The sequence below is a fragment of the Perca fluviatilis genome, chromosome 7, assembly GCF_010015445.1.
Source record: "Perca fluviatilis chromosome 7, GENO_Pfluv_1.0, whole genome shotgun sequence".
In the NCBI taxonomy this organism is placed as follows: Eukaryota; Metazoa; Chordata; class Actinopteri; order Perciformes; family Percidae; genus Perca; species Perca fluviatilis.
Genome location: NC_053118.1, coordinates 33,515,291 through 33,533,197, shown reverse-complemented (window position 1 = coordinate 33,533,197; position 17,907 = coordinate 33,515,291). Strand labels below are relative to the sequence as shown.

The following is a 17,907-nucleotide window of genomic DNA, read 5'->3' as shown; positions in this document are numbered from 1 at the left end:
GACATTTGTAGGAAAGGCTTTCAGTAAAAAAAAAAAAAATAAAATCTAGGATCAGATCTTTTACTAGGATCAGAATCCATCCTTTGTAGAAGTCTTTGTCATGGTTGTTTTGGGCTTCAGGCAGCATGAATTATAGCTCTGAACATTAACAGCTGTACCAGTACCAGGATGTTATTGGATATATATTTATTATTACTTTCTCTGGACGTTTTTTCTTTTCTGATTCTAATCCACTTCAACGCAGTTGTTATACATTCATCTCATTTGCATTGTAGTTTTTGCCAAATGTCAAGGTTTGCTTAACATTTGTGAGACTCCGAGTCATTAGGTGTAGACAAAGATATTCTCTTACTGTCTCTTCCTCTTTTCCGGTTCCTTTTTTCCCCCCCCCTATAGTTTACCTGATCTAAGACTCTTATTTTCCTCTTTGATCCTCTATCTCTCTCTCAGGTGTAGCCTTCAACATCTTCCCTGTCTGCTGTAGTCGTCTTTCATGTCTTTGACGTTAAATCTCTGCTTTTCTCTGCTCTCCTCCCTCCCCAGTGGAGTCTGCCTGACTGCCTGGCTGATCAAGGTGAAAGTGGCCCTTTTGTCTCCTGTCGTTTGTTTGGTTTCCACCTCTTCCTCGGCTGGTAGATGAGTCGGATGATAGCCAGAGATTATGGTGGCGTGTTTTGGTTTAGAGAGACCGGGACGTGTGTTCAGCGACTGGGCGGGACGGTGGTGTTTTTTTTTTTTTTGGGAGGGGGGGGTTTGTTGCTGGTAGTATTGTTCAAGAGTTCAGAGGACTTTTTTTTCTTTTTCTTTTTACTGCTGGGACCCTAACATATAACAAAAAGAAAATCTGGGGTGCTTCACTTCTCTGTGATCTTTCAAACATCAAGGTTTTTCATACAATCCTCTCCTCTGTTATGTCTAAGGGAGGATTGGTGTTGACCCCTGTGGGACGCAAAAAAAAAACTGCCGCAGCAAACAAATGGGGGCGGCTTGAATTAAGAGGAAGAAAGAAGGGGATTCCCAAATCATTCTCAAGCAATGGCCAGAAAAGTCTGCGTCGCTGCGAGGCTGTCATTCCCCTCCCGCTGTGGGAAACCAACCCAAATCATGTTACTGTTACCAGCGGTCAGCTTCCACGTCTGTTTTGAGCTGTATCGCGTGTTTAGATGTTTTCAAACAGGTGTGTTATTGAGCAAGGTTTTGGCAGGAATCTGGCTTTGGTTTGCCGCATAAATCACAACCTCCAGGGCGATGCTGCCCACACATGACAGGCGTGTATTGACTGACAATTCTCGTAAGCAATGTTTTTTTTTCTTTTCTTTTTTTTTCAGGTTTTTAGCGGAGGCGAGTCCAATCATGAAAACCCCACACACTGATTATTGTTATTGTGAATAATCAGAGGAAACCCCCCACCCCATCTCAACCCTGCCCCCTCCACAACCCCACCCCAACCCCTCCCTCCCCTTTGAGTGACAAATCCACACAACCATACTTTGAGCATCTAACTCCCTCATCCATTCCTTCCTCCCCCCCCACCCCCCATCTCAGTCAACATCTGTGGTCCAGCCCACTCACTCACTATTGGCAGTCCTTCCAATACAAGCTGCTGATCAAATGGGTCGGCTCACTTTAGAGACCGGGGGAAGTGAAGGTTTCAGTGGCTGTTTTGATACAGCAGATAGTAGCGTGTGTGTGTGTGTGTGTGTGGTTGTGTGTGTGTGTGTGTGTGTGTGTGTGTGTGTGTGTGTGTGTGGTTGTGTGTGTGTGTGTGTGTGTGTGTGCATGTGTGCAGGCGTGTGAGATGTTCACCAGGCAGGGGAATTCAGAATGGCTCGAAAGCCTGCTCGTTCCTCGGGTCTATTGCCGATTTAAAAATGTGGTCGGCAGAGATCTTTTGTTTTCTAATTCGGTCCGGACAACTTTACTGTAAAAAGGCTGTGAAACCTGTGACGTTTGGGCAAGGATTTTGACTTTTTGGAGTTTGGATAAACATGTTGATATCCACCCTAGCACTGTGACACCTTTAAAATCTTATTTTATTATTCTTTATTCAAATTTTTATATATAGCTGCTTGTGTTGACAGTAGTTAACATGTGAGAACTTTGTCTTCTTTTGTCAAAGGTCAAAGGTTTTGCAGAATCATAACACATCAGTATCAATATATTAACATTTCAAACAATACCCAGCCCTAGTTCCAGGATGTACAGACATGCAGTAGGTGCCGAATGTGAAAACAGAATTACAATTTTAGGTAAATTCAAAGTAAACTATAATATGAAGTCCATCAAGTATAAGATGTGTTATAACTTTCAGACAAAGCTATACTGCCTTTTTAATTGTTTGGCATTACACAAATTGACAAAAGAGAAATTTCACAAATGACGTTGTCTCTAGTTGTAAAAAACACACTAGGAGATTAGAAAATAATGGTACCTTTTAGGTTTCTCTCACACATAAATAACAAGTTTAAAATTATCAGGGTGGCCCTTGTGCAATGACCATTAGTACTGGTAGTGGTTTTTTTTTTCGGTTTCTTGAGTCTCAGTTCTCACAAAGAAGTTTTTCATGCTGCTTTTTATCATAGTGTTCCAAAGTAATGTGTTTCATATCTACGGAAAGAGGAGTTTGACCGTGGAGAGCTGTGGACATGTTTTGTACAGGAGCATCAACAAAATACGAAAGTTCGAATGCAGTTTTCAACCAGTAGTAACATTGGTTTCGTGGAGGCTAGCAAAAAATGTTGCTGCATGCAAAATGTGGGCTGCAAAAGGTTGCTGAAATACCCTTTTTTTTTTTAAAACCAGAGCCACTCTGCTCAATTCACTCATCCTGGCAGCACGAGTTCTTTCAATGAATGGCGGTAGGGCTGGGCAATATATGGATATTTTATCGCTATCGTGATATGAGACTAGATATCGTCTTAGATTTTGGATATCGTAAAATCTTAATATACTACGGTCTTTTCCTGGTTTTCAAGGTTGGCATTAGAGTAAAGTTTTTCTGTACTTAGCAGACTGTTCTAGCTGTTCTATTATTTGCCTTTACACTTTGCCTTTACTCATTAAATTAACATTTCTGATGATTATCAGAAATCTCATTGTGTCAATAATATTTTGTTAAAGCACCAATTTTCCATCCTACAATATCGTCGCAATATCAACATCAAGGTACTTGGTCAAGAAAATCGTGATATTTGATTTTCTTCATATCGCCCAGCCCTAAATGGCGGTGCTTGGTTTTTGGCTCCACTTGGTCACAAACTTTCTCATTTTACATTTAATTCATTTTACAGCTAAACAGAAGACTAAACTTCTGAAAACATTTGAGGTGAGAAGTAAGACATGCAGTAACAGATTCTGGATTCACATTTGATCAGCGCTGCCTAGTTTAACAATTTGATCGCAGTTCACACGTTAGAAACTTATCGGCTCGGATAGGAAGCTCAACTTTTCATACGGTGGACGCCATAAGGAGCATACAGGGGGAAATCAGAAAAGGATTTATTACCAAGTAAGTAACACTTAGGAATTTGCCTATTAAACGTTATTATGAAATAAACAATAAATACAGAAACAAATATTGACAATATAACTGTTGTACCTTAAGAAAAAAGAGGTAGGAGAAGAACATGATTATTATCTTTCTGATTTTGTTTTTATAAAATTTACTAAATTGTTGCTCTTTATAAAGCAAAAAATGGCAAATAATTTCTCGTGACTGCCTCTCATATTGAAGGATTTTTTTTTATATAAATATAATTTTAGATTGAATATACAAATACAAAACAATACATTTAAAGATAAAGGGCTTTGGGAAATTGCAAAAATCCTAAAGTTTTCATTTTCAACAACTTCATTTCCTGTATTCGGATACACTTTTATGCACCAGTTTGTGGTGGAAATACCTTCATTTAGCCTATGTGAAGAAAAAAACCCACATGACAATTCAAAATATATCAAAAATATAATGGAAAGTATGTTGTTACGTGTCATTGGGCATTTTTAAGTGGTTATATGGAAATCCTGGAGCTTTCTTAGTGGGTATACTGTGTATACCTGCGTATCAGATACTGTGGACTACACCACTGGTCATTCAGTATTTTTGTCAGTCAGTCAGTCTGACCAGCTGCCAGTGGTGCAGTCAGACTGGGTGTTTGGCTGTGAGTAGAGTGCAGCGTTGTGGTCTTCCTAAATAGTGGTTGGCTTCGCTCGGCTGACAAAACATGCCGTCTTGGCCGGCGGTCGTGTACTACTCAACCACAGGGTGTGTGTGTGTCTGTGTGTGTGTGTGTGTGCGTGTGTGTGTGTGTGTGTGTGTGTGTGTCAGCGGACAAATCAGCCCATTTTTGTTCAAACAGTAGTGCTACTTTGCAATGCAAGCAAGTTATTAATAATTTGACTGTGGTTGTATGAAGTATTTCCACTTTACTGGCTCCCTGTCTGGTCCCGTCAGCTTTTCCAGTAAGCAACTTTGACTTACAGTATATTTAAAGGGGTGATAGAATGCAAAACCGATTTTACCCTGTCATAGTTGAATAACGACAGTTTGGTGGGTAAATAGGACATACATAGAAGCTCAAAATCCCATTGACACCCATTTACTATGAAAATCTCATATTTTGAAACTGCCGCTGAAAATGGGCGAATCTCAACAAAGCTGGAAGTTGACGTCAACCTCCCAAAAACCGGAACCTTTGTCAGCCCATGGGTGTATTAAGAGAACGGTCACGCTCCAACATTTACATAGGCTACACAACTGACCTGAGATCAGGTAGTTTTCTGAATCTAGCTAGGTCACGCAGATCTCTGCTATTCCATTACAAAATTCACTTCTGAAACTTTTTTATGCGAGAAATCAACTACGTAAAGCTCAAATATGGGCCGCTTTACGAAAATGGATGGCTAATTGCAAATTTTGTCCGACTGTGTGTCAGAGTTCAGCGCCGGTGCTGCCTGTGTTGCTGCCTCACCGCTCGGCCTCCCTTCCTTCACAGACCCCGGCCTGCTATGAGGTACTTGGAGCTCCGTCACGACTGGCAGCCCACAGCACTCCATACCCGCGCAAAGTCACCGTCTCTTGTGTTAATGACAACTAGCCATCCATTTTCGTAAAGTGGCCCATATTTGAGGTTTTACATAGTTGATTTCTCGCATAAAAAAGTTTCAAAAGTGAATTTTGTAATGGAATAGCCCGATAAACAATGTATAACTTTGCAGTGTGTGAAATATGAGAGTCTCCCATGTGTTTCTATGTAGTTTGCTCAAACCAGTCAGCACGTAGCTCATTCGGAATATTAATGAGCACACCATATTTGGAAGAAAAGCTCTTGTTCCAAATAGAGCCATATTCACAGGGTAGTTAAATTAGCATTCAGGCTATTTTCAGCCCAACCAATGTTACATACCCTATTAGGAGACCTTAAGGAACAGTGTAAAATACCCTATATAATCATTCTATCACCCCTTTAAATATGTCATGAAATACATCTATATGCATTATATATGTATATATGTAACAATTGGATCCAAACCCAGTACAGAAAAGTTATTTCTTCCTGGTTAAAGTTCACAATCGGAGTTGTTTGTATAACTTGGTTGAAAAGTGAAGTCTCAATCCTTTTTCACTGGCAAAGGTCACGGTATTGAAGTATTAAACTGCAGTGTGTGGTTTAGTTAAGAAGCCATGAAGCCCTCTTTGGTTTCTCTCAAATTTTTTTGTCAAATGTAGTGAGTCTGATAGGGATGCCGGTTTGTTTGTGACAGAACAAGTGATCACAGCTGAGCATTTACTTCAAGAAATGTATGAAAATCAGAACTTGACACCACGGTCAACAATGTAGTGAAATTTGAATCATGACATAATTACGACAGATCTCCAAATAACCAGATTAAAAAATGTTAGGATGCATTGCTTTAAATAATGGACTGCTTATTTAACATAATTTGATCTTGGAAATGTAACAATGGAATATATTTCTTTTTTTTTTTGCCAGAAGCTTGATCTCTCTCAGATGTCGATGTGGTTTTCAGTCCGTGTTTGTTGGCTTCAAGTTGCTTGAAGTTGTTCCTGCTGATGGTCAACGCTGTTAATGAATCACAGACTATGGTTGTTGTACCTGTACTTCTGGGCAGTCCCAAGGGGAGTCAACCCCTCAACCTTTACTGTCATCACATTTACTGCTCCTGCAGGAGGGGGAAAATAAGAGGTTCTCATTTTTGTTATTGTCAGTTATCAGTGGATTCACTGTGAGAAGAGGGGGTGAGTGTCCCTTGTGCGCACAATGGCCTTTCATTAAAGGGGTAGTCCAGCAATTTGGTATTGCATTTACACATAGTTTAGGGCCTTGAAAAAGACAGATTAAAGTGGTTCAAATTGTAGCAGCAGCCGGTCGAGATATTCTGACTTTTAGTTCTGAGTGCAGGTCAAGCTCCAAAAACACTGGATACATTTTGTGTGTTTCGTTTACATTAAAGCTTTAGTGCGTCACTTTTTTTTATATTAATGAAGATCCGTTACATTCAAGCCATTGCCAAATGAGTTGCTACAAAGAAGAGTCCATGTTTTTTTAATCCTCCGTGTCCTCCTTGGCTACTAGCAACTGCGTGGAGGGTGGCAGAAACTATGCACTATAGCTTTAAAGTGCCCATATTGTGAAAAAAAATAACTTTTTCTGGGATTTGGGGTGTTATTTTGTTATTTTGCGAGCTGGTCAAAATCTGCAGGGCCGTCTAGGTCATCGGCTAAAATATTTGGTGTATGCTAACCACTTTAGCTAATACCACATCAGCTAGCTGTTTCTCCAACTTCGGTCAGTACAAGGCAGGATTAGCCGGGAGACTTCTTATTAACAAGGGTGCACTTCCAACTTTGCGTGGAATGGCGCTAGCAGTTAGTCACCTCGTGCTACAACACACACAAGTTCACCCTAATCTACAAAAGAAATTGTATAGAACTACTTACATGTCCCTCGTCTGCTACCACCGCTAGCTAGCTAGTAGTAGTAGCTAGCTAGTAGTCCTTACCTAGATACTGCACATGTGCGACTCCCAACAGAGATGGGATAGTGTCATACCTCACTCTTTAGCTAAAACAGAGAGCTCAACACACAGGGTGAAAAGAGGAGCTGCAGCAATGTGCAGTACAACAAAAATATGGTGTTTTTTTGAAAATAAAACCATGTAAACCTATTCTGGTACAACCTCAAAATACAGTTATGCACCTGAAAATGAGCATAATATGGGGACTTTAACATGGCGTTAAGTTAAATGTCCAAGCCCAGGCTGAAATAACCCTCTATGACATCATCTGACAGACCAACTGTTTTCTCATTGACTACGTTTACAAGCTGTCAATTTTCGGGTTATGGTCGGGTTAAGGTCAGTATTCGGGTTTCTGAAACATTCGGAATAACCCGTTTACATGCGTGAGCAGAGAGAGTTACTCCACATGGAATTTGTAATCAATCGGCAATATCCCGACGTAAACGGCGACGCACGGTTAGCGTCTGGACGTAGCCTACGGACAACCTTAAGACGCAATAACTTTTCGGTCACCTTCTTATAAATCTCACTATCTCTGTACTTTCTGCCGTCAACAAAAGACATTATCTTGATGGTTTTCACCACACTAATAAAGAAATTGGTTTCCTCCTCGCTCCAAAAGTGTGGTGCTGTGCTGCGTCTGGTCTCGCCACGTTTACCTCTACTTCTTGTTTACTTCCGGTATACTGCGCGCAGGTTTTCTGCATTGACATATATATAACTATATTATTATATTATATAATTATTATTATAACTATGTTTTCTGGCGCATACAAGAAGTTCCTCTACTCAAAAGACCAAGATTCCTTGCGAATAGAACATGCGCAGAACACAAATCAATGTTCCTTTTGATGGGGATATGCCGATACGCGTTTACATGACCAAAATTTCAGGTTAGAAAAGGGGTAACCCAGGTAGCATATTCGGGTTTTTAAAAACCGGAATAGAAGAAGATTTATTTATTTATATTAGGACAATGCACATTAATCAACATTTCTGTAAATGCGCCAGTGTTAGCCAGTCGGCTAATTTTCAACTGTAGTCCTAGTTGCGTGCATGTCTTTATGTCTTTAATATGAGCATATTCGGGTTTTTGCCGGTGTTTACATGGCCGTGCGCGACCGGGTTATTGCTAATATTCCGGTTTTGAACGGGTTATTGGCTGCATGTAAACGTAGTCAGTGTTTTCTGAAGTTGAGTAGTACTCCTCATAACAAGACTACTGACCTTGATGCGTTTTAAATTGGTGGGGAAATGTATAAAACAATTTACAATTCTTGCAGGTCAGGTTTTAGAGTTTAAAATGCTGATTGCACTTTGAAATCAAATAACTGTTCTATACTCTCACCTCTTAAAGTTCAGTGTCTTTGGTACATTATCATATCAGAAATGTCAGAATTAAGTTGTATCACACATGTACCAGCTAAAGTGGTTTGATGGAAGGTAGAGTGTGAGGAATATTTAAGATGCACAAAAATACCATCTGTCTTCCGTGTTTTGTGAGAAAAAAAAAGAGCTTTTTTCTCTGCTGTTTTAAGTTAGTGGCTTAACAACTATCAGCTGTTCTGAGGTTGCAGACATTAACGTGTTTATTGCAGGAATTCATACCAACGACGATTACCAGAATACGATAAATCATGCGGAATCACAAACCAGAATTATCTTATCTGTCTGATATTCATAATTCCTGCATTTTTCTCATACACGCACATGTTCTCTGTCTCAGTCTGCAGTGTGTGTGTGTGTGTGTGTGTGTGTGTGTGTGTGTGTGTGTGTGTGTGTGTGTGTGTGTGTGTGTGTGTGAGAACCAGAGAAAGTGTGCTCTCATTATTGCTGTCATTATAGGCAGGATCACACCTTTTACTTTCTGTGCTTCTGAACAATTTCTTATGATTTCGCTCAAGTTGACCTCGGTGGACACTTTAAAAAAAAAAATAAATAAGCAGCTCCCTACAAAAAAATAAGCAAAAGTCAATTAGAAAAATATATATAATAACACATTTTTAAAGTGGCGCTGCAAAGCAAAAAGTAATAAATTGTAATTGTAAACAAAAAAAAAAATGGAATGAAAAAAAAAAAAAAGAAGGGGCAAGAGAGCTGATGATGAGTCAGCTGCAGATTGTCCTTCAAATTAAAATATCAATAAACATACTTTTTTTTTTTTTTATCCCAAACATTGTTTAAAAAGTACTGGCTGACAATAAACTGTTTACCTCCTTTCAGTACACTTCAACTAATGCCAATGCGTACACTTTAACTGCCTTTTCCAATACTTTTAGTGCTTGAACCTAATTCATTTGAATGCCGCCTGTACAGTAGTTCCCTCTTTCAAAGAACATGTAACGCTGCTGTTCTTCTCACAGTTCATGCTCTTTCAGCTGCTCCTTAACTCCCAGCAATATGAATCCTCTAGTCTCAGACTCCAAACTGCCTTACCTTAGGTTTTGTCATAATGCTGTAAAGCACATGAAAGAAACCGACTGCCTTCAGTCGAGAGGAAGTGGCATCAGTACAATGATAACTTGAATTTTAATTTTTTTTTTTCAAGCTTGTGGCTCAGTGGTTTTAGTGCAGGAAGCCAACAATGCAAGAAAGTACTTCCCCTTAAACAGTTATTAGTTAAGAATACATTTAACAGGATAAATTAACAACAGAATTGTGTTTTTTTTTTTTTCTTCTTCAATCCACTAACACCAACATAATTTGTTACACATTTATTATGTTTTTAATCCATTTTTTGTTTTTTTTTGTTTTTCCTTGCTTCACCTGAAGGGCCTGTACCTTGCTGTAGTGACCTTAAAAATCATCAGAGCTGCTATAAATCCTCCAATTAATGTTTATTTTTTAAAATTTTGGAAACAGAAACTCTTCTGCTTCCACCTCTACAGCCTGCGTTCCCAAAACTTCTGCAATCACCAAACGTTTCCTTTTGAATCCTCCTGCAGAAACGTATCCATGCCTTCAGCTTTTAGATTCATCTGTCCCAGTACATTGAAATCATACTAATAATAATAATAATAACTTTATTTATATAGCACTTTTTAAAACAAAGTTACAAAATGCTTAACAAGACAATAATACCATGGCAGACCAACAATGATAAAACAATTTAAAACAAATTCAAATTAAAAGTTTTACATTATTGGAAAAAAGGATCAACATGAAAGAATAAGAATAATATAATAGAAGAATATTAATGTCAATTTCAGCATAAGGTACTAACTATTTAAATAAATATATATCAATAAAACATTTGAAAACGTGTTACACAACTATCTAAAATATAAGTTTCGATAATGCCATTGCGTATACTAAAGATTTAAATGGATACAAATACCATTCAGGCCACAAACTCTGTAAAAGGGCACTTTTTTAAAAAGGGATTTAAATATCTCTTCAGCTGTTGAATATTACACATTCCGGTTTGTGTTGGAATCCAGCCACCACTCTGTTATGCCTTATACTTGGCAACAAAAAAAAAGTTGGTACAACCGATAAATTACCAATATATATATATATATATATACGTCATTTAATTACCACAGTTACCAGCACTGGCCTACATGTGCATATCTGTAAATGTCAGAAGAAAACCTTTTGCTGAGCACATTTCTTGCACAGTTTCCTGGCATTAGTTTCTCGCATGATGCTGTTTGCCAGCCAGTCAGCAGGTGTAGGGTGGAGTCACTTCTCAGACCGTCAGTTAACCCTCTGTCTCAACCGTCCTCCTGATATTACGTGGAACTAAGATGTCACCAGGCCGACCTCTCTCTGTGTGTGTGTGTGTGTGTGTGTGTGTGTGTGTGTGTGTGTGTGTGTGTGTGTGTGTGTGTGTGTGTGTGTGTGTGTGTGTGTGTGTGTGAGTGTGTGAGTGTGAGTGAGGTCAAGAGTCATAGACGGGAAAAGACTCGTCGCTGTCTGTCTTTCTCACGCACACACAGAAAATCCTGATTGTATATGGAAGTTGTTTTAATTAGCCAGAAGCTGAAAGCTACTTCCAAATACTTAAATGTATATATGTTAAAAAAAAAATAATACTTAAAGTCAATTCTTAACTAAAAGCATGAACAATCTCTTCCAAACAAACTGAAGACACCTGCATTTACTGTTTTTCATGTTTGAACATGAAAAATATAGTTTCTGTTTTACAGCCCAGAAGCAAAAACATTTGTCACCTTCCGGGACGCGTTCACTGACAAAAATATTTGTCTTGAAACATGAATCATCTGCAGGTGAGATACAATTTGTATTTGTCTTTAAACAGGTGAGCTCCTTCTAAAGTGTGTCTGGTTTCCAGTAAATCCATAGTCAAATGTAAACAGATAAAATCACAATCAGTTATGTTTAAATAGGCCAATTTTTATTAGAAGTTCAACCACCTGACCTCATTAAAAAATGAGAATAAACACAAAAAAAAATAAATGACTGAAACAGTCAATAATTCACTGTTAGTAGGAATTAACATCTAAAGCTCAATAATAGAAAATGTTAAAGACCTGTGTGCATGCAGGTGGTTTTTCAATGCTTTCGGCCTTTAAACTGGTTTAAGAGAACTGTCAGATTTTAATGTCAATTTCAGCATGTCTTCTCTTTTTTATTTTCTAGTGCATAGAGGGAGCTCTTAATAACAATATCTGCACACCAACTAACTATTTAAATAAATATATATCAATAATACATTTGAAAACATGTTACACAACTATCAGGGTGTCTGTGTGAAAATCAAATTCAAAGCCTTGGTTCTGATTACAGTTAGAAGCAGCACTTTATTGTCAAATGGAATTTTAAAGCAGTTAAATATGTTGCGGTTTCTTGGACTTCTTTTTATTCTGGTGCCAGATTTTAAACCAGTCCTGTTGAATTCTGCATCCTCTAACAGGCCAACACTTTTATTTCCTAAAACTTTTCATTTATTCATTCAATTATATTTGGGGCATTTTATGTCTCTATTGGAGATGCAACAAACGTCCCCTGCTGGATTCAAACCACTGACGTTGCGGTTCAGGATTGTTGGCTGAACATTGGTCTTGCATTGCCAGACCTTCCTCCACCGCGCTGTGGAGGAAGGTCTTGCTTCAGCATTCTGGAATGGGAGAGAAACGTGATGCTTTGGTTTGTTGTGATTATTTTTAAACCAATCACAATCGTCTCTGGCGGTGCTAAGCGCCATACGGTGCCGTTGAAACATAGCCTTGGGAAGGAACTTGTTTTGGTGGAACGTGTGTACGTTCAAAAGTCGTGCAACAGAAAACTCAGATTGGACAGATAGTCTTGCTAGCTGTCTGGATTTACCCTGCAGAGATCTGAGGAGCAGTTAACCATAGTCCTCACAAATCCACCGAGTTTAAAACGTCAACACAAAGAACTGAAAAGTGAGGGACATCTGGCCGAGAATGAGTGCCATCCAGGCGGATCTTCCGGCGGCAGCAAAACGATCCTGTAAATGAGTCGTCCTCGATATAGACTAGCTGAACACCAAAGCCATGGATTACCATTAAAGGGTCATTCCAGTATTTAAGTTCTGCACTACAACAAAGTTGGAGGACTTGTGAGAGAGAGAGAGAAAGAGACTGGAAGAAAAAGATATGCTAAATATCAGAGCAGCAGAGGCTGAAATATCCTGACTTTTATTCATTAGTAAGGGGGGACTGGATCCTACATTTCCTATAATGCAACTCTGTTGTGTCTTTTATTTGACTCTTCCTGCTCGTGTCTTTTTTGTCCTCACGCTCCGTTTGTAACACAAGCTTTATCTAAAAAAAAGAAAAAAAAAAAAGAAAAACTAAGTGTATAGCTCAAACTTGAAGGACTTCTGAATGTTAATAAATCGTCAGAAATCTCTCTGCAAATCACACGACTCGGGAAGGTTCTATAAGGTCGAGAAAGTCGCTGCTCATAACGAGCGATTTGCGGTCGTGGCCTTTCAGCGGTGGGCGGGGTCAGTCACAGGACGCCATCATAGCCAGAGACACGCACACCCACACACACACACACACACACCCTGAAAGTACAAACTGTCAGAGTGAAAGTTAAAAATTTGACTCCTGTCAACGACGAACACATCAACAATCAACTGTCGCTCTCTTCTGCTTCATAACTGAACACTGGCACTCACATTTACACCAGTACTTTCTCTCTTCTCTCTCTCTCTCTCTCTCTCTCTCTCTCTTTTCGCTTTCTCTCTCTCTCTCTGTCTCAGCCACCACAGCAGTGGTATTACTGTAGTGTCTGATGTGGTCTCTCTCACCTCATCTAACCATCTCTTTTCCTCTTTCTCTCCACCATTGTTACCTCCATCTTTTTGTCTTCTCTTTCTTCTTTCCTTTTCTGACCTGCTGTCTTCCTTTCTCGCGTTCCACCTATTGCTCTCTCCTTTCTCCTTCACTCTGTTTTTGAACTGTTCGTTTCCTTTATTTCCTCCTCTTCTCTCTACCGTTCTTAATTTTCTCTCCTCTCCTCTTTGTTCTTATTTATTCTTGTTTCTTTTTATTTCCTCTTTCTTTTCTGTCTTTGCCTCCTTTTCTCCTCTTTTATTTTTAGTAGTAGTTGGTCTCTGTATCACTCTTTCCCTCCAATCCTTTCTATTTCTCTGCTGTCTTTTGACAACCGTCTATTCAGTCTTGAATACTTCTTTTCTGCAGTTTTCCTTTTTCTGCTTTTCTAAAAAAACGAAAAACAAACTTAATTTGTATAATACTTTTGTCCACACTGTTGTAAGTTACAAAGTGCTTCAAAGTAAAATGGAGAGAAACAAGTACATAAAAATGCACAAAAAAAAGGTTAGAGAAAAATATAAAAGAAAAGACTAACTAAAAGAATAAACAAGAAAACATGGTACGACATACAACATTGAACTGTTTAAATTAGAAGCAGGCCTTCCAGTAAAAGTGAGTTTTAAGAAATGAATTAAAGGTGCAGTAAGCGATGATATTTTAACTCAACTGCCAAACAAATAACCCGACCCCCCCCCCCCCGACGCCCTGTTGCAGATCGGCTGGAACAGTGTTTTGTGGCTCGTGCACTACTTTCTGTTTGTTTCCCATTCACACAGCCAGGGCTATGTAATAACACCAGATTTTTTTTTCCTTTTTTTTCAGCGCACACGGTAAATAGAGAGCTAGGTGACCGTGATGAGATATTTGCTGATATTTGACAAAAAGTGTATCGGATTAACATCACTTATTCTACTCTTTCAAAGCAGGGGTGTCAAACACAATTTCACCAAGGGCCACACTGGAAAATGAGAATTGCATTAAGGGCCAGCCATGTTTGACATGCTTTTATTCAACCAAAAATATCAAATATCTTTTGACTGTATTATTCCTGTCTCATATGGCTTTCTCCCATACAGTTTGGTCTTACATGAAGCCCTAAAAAGTCAGCAAAAAAGTTCCTTAGCCATCATAGAAAAATCAAAGCAAAACAATGATAAAAAGTGTTTACGACAACCTGTTTCACATCCTGAATGTAATGTAAACTCTTTAGTTCTGTGGGAATTTCGGATTCTCAAATCTGCCAAATTCTGCTGCTGTGAAAAACAGATTCCCGTCTTTTTGGTCACATCTAGGGCAAAATCTATCGTGAACCTAAATTGATAATGCGGGTCAGATAAAAATTTGCGAGGGGCCGTATTTGGCCGCGTGCCTGGAGTTTGACACATGTATTAAAGGATGCTACTAGTTAATAATGATTACATTAATTGTGCCTGCCTCCCTCCCTCACTTCCTCCCTCCCTCCTTTCTCTCCGTCCAGGTGAGCAGAAGCGTTACCAGGTGGTGATCCATGGCATCGAGCCGCTGCTGGAGACGCCCCTGCAGTGGCTGAGCGAACACCTCAGCCACCCCGACAACTTCCTGCACATCTGCGTCACACCCGTCCCCTCTGACTGAGGCCACGCCTGCCCCCACTTCACTGGCACCTTGCCGACCGACCGGCCGACCGACCCCGCCAGCCGGCTGGGTAACTTCCGGAAAAGTAGCGCTAAAAACCACGGGAACTCTGAACTAACAGACTCTTTCACGAGAAGGACATCAGGATCTTATAGATACAGATGAACAAAGGATGTGAAGGAGGGATTTAACAAACCTCCTTTACTATCTATTTATATTTCTACTCCTCCTATCACTACTACTACTACTACTCCCCTTTTCCCCCTCTGTTTATAGGACGCAAGGATGAACAGATCTTCTCTTCCTCCTCTGCTCCCAAAAGAGAAAAGACATTTTTTTAGGTGAAGAGGTGGTTGAGTGAGCAGAGGATCACTCCTTTCTACTCAATCTAGCATCTTCTCCTCCTCTCCTCCTCTCCTCCTCTCCAAACATAAAAACAAACATCTCCACAGGAGGAGAGGAGGTGAATCCATTCCCTCGGTTCTTTTTTGTTGTTTTTTTTTCATCCGGCCATATATCTTCCTCCTTGTCTAGTCCAAGAGAAAGACTGTCCTGTGGACAGGGAGACACGTTTGTTTGGGATTATGGGAGAGGCGTATCCAGTCCTGCTGAAGTTGCCTTAGTTACCACGTTCATGTATTTTTCATCGCCAATCCTCGTTGACCGTGCGAGAAAAAACAAACATCCGGACACGCACAAAGTTTACATCACTAACTTTAATGTCATCTCCAAATGCTCTCCAGGAACTTCTGGTGCTTCGGTTTTAACTTTCCGCGGAGGATTTTCTGTTGCTTGCATTAACACTTGGCCTCATTTGACAAAGTGAGCTGGAAGAAGAAGAGGACAAGGTGTTTTGGAGGCCTGGGGCACTGATCGACCCATTTGATTTCTCTGCGCTGATCCCAGCACACTTTGGGCTCTGGTTTGGACTGAGCATCTGGTGCCACTGTTGAAATAAGCATCTAAGGTATTTGAAAAAAGCAACTTAACAAGCAGACACACTTGACATCACCTGGCACGGTTTCTGAATTAGTATTACATTGCAGCTTTAACTCAAAAACAGTTTAACTCCATTTTTGTTCATTTTCATTTTCTTCCATCTTCACCTTAAAGAGAAATTCCAGTTTCATTCGGCGTATTTTCAGAGTTGAAATAAACCGGAGTTGCCCTTTGATGTTTACATTGGCTCCTCTATGGGTGATGGGATTCTGAGGCCATGTTCACACTTGGCGTCTTTTTTGACAAGAAAAAGTTGAATAGGGCGCTTTTATAGTAAAAAAAAAAAAAAAAAAAAAGCAGGCAGCGTTATTATTCCAAAAAGCAGCCAACGGCGTCTTTTGCTGCTTTAACCACAGCTACTGCTACAGTATCTGAGAGCGCTATGTGGAGCAATGCTAACGTTGGATAAAACAAAGCGGTGGAGCGAGCTAGAGAGAGAATAGAGAGAGAGCTGTGCTACTAACGTTAGATAAAACAAAGCGAGTTCCCTATACACGGAGCACCCGGTCATATCATAACTCGCTGTGCTCTGACTCCATTTTTCTCGTTGTTATGAACCTGTCGTTGTTATGAACGACAGATCTCTCTACTCCGCTCCTCATTGGTCGGCTTTCAAAAAACGCGCTTGACGTAAGACGTTTTTTCTTTATTTTTTTTTTTCTTTAGAAAAGTTGAACTTTTTTTCAACTTCAAAAACACGCTACGAGCTGCAGAAAAAAGGTCGGCGGTGGCGTTTAAAAAAGCGCTCAACTTTTTTGACAACACGGTTTACGCCATAGGATTATAATGTAAAACGGCGCTGGCAGCTTAATATAAGACGCGCCAAGTGTGAACTCAGCCAAAGGCTGTCAAAAAACTAATGAATGAACAACAAAAAAACATAAATCACAATGTTTTTTGTTTTTAACTTGTTTTGTTGTTTTGCGATTGTTGCAGAAGACAGATGGAGATACCGCATTTTCACGGGGGTATCTTTTGAAAGTGAATCAGCTATTTTTATGAGGTTAGAAAAAAGGGAAGAAAAAAAAAAAGAACTCCACACATGTTTTTAATAGCAGGTGTTGATTTCTCTCCATCAGTACAAGCCAGTTTAGCAGTTTTACTGTCTGTTTAGTCAGGTTTGGCTCAAGCCTCTTTGTCTGCTGCCAAATTTAAATGAGCATCTGGTTTTTGTTTCATTTTAAGAACTCTGCTTAGAAAATGAGACAGCCGGCACGATTAGCATTAAGTCTGCCGGCTGTCGGGGGGGCCACAGTTGTTTGACATGTCCTACACGTGCTTTCATCGGCAAATTTTAGTTTGTGGACAAAAATCGAAACTGGCAAAAGCGTACATGAATTTTGACAGAAAACTGACTTTAGTTGAGGACTGTGCAAATTGGATTACTTTGCCTATAATATGGAGGCCCTAATTAATCAATCACAATGTTTTTTAACAAAGTTTGTATCATGTATGAACATCTTGTTCTTTCTTTTCATTTTTTACATTTGTCAATACTGAAATAAAAATGACGCTTAAAGCATTCACCTGGCACTGCTCTCCAGAATGACTTCAAATAAAAGTGAGTTGATTCAAATATTTAATTGTCAAAGAATGCAGTTATTGATTGTGAAGACAAAAACGGCACAATATGTACTTCAACACATTTCACAGCACGACCCTGAGAGCAGTGACGCTTTAAGAAGGATTTTACGTTTTCCAATGAAAATGTGTCACCTTCCTTAGTTAGTAGAGCTGGGTGTCATTTCACTTTATTCACTACTGGTAACTTAATATGGTACCTAAATTATAAGTGCCAATACCAAAACAATACTAAATTTTTTTAAATATGCGTTCACTATTTGTGTTAATTGTACAGTGTACAGTTGATCTGCACTGTTATTGTTTTGCATTGAATTAAAATTGAAATATCCATAAAATATGTCACTTTAATCAGGGGTCGACAGTTTACTCAATGATAGGAAAGGGGTCCCTTAAAGCT

The 17,907-nt window shown here is 39.4% G+C and overlaps 1 protein-coding gene across 2 annotated transcripts in view; it reads left to right on the top strand.

Annotated features, from left to right (window-relative positions):
• Positions 1 to 17,504, top strand: part of atg5 (ATG5 autophagy related 5 homolog (S. cerevisiae)) — a 41,272-nt gene extending 23,768 nt beyond the window's left edge. For both annotated transcript variants that reach the window (XM_039805274.1, XM_039805275.1), the window contains exon 8: positions 14,791 to 17,504. In XM_039805274.1, coding sequence (XP_039661208.1) covers positions 14,791 to 14,927 — 137 coding nt within the window. In that variant the 3' untranslated portion in view covers positions 14,928 to 17,504. The remainder of the gene's footprint in view (positions 1 to 14,790) is intronic.
• The last annotated feature ends 403 nt before the right edge of the window (positions 17,505 to 17,907 follow it).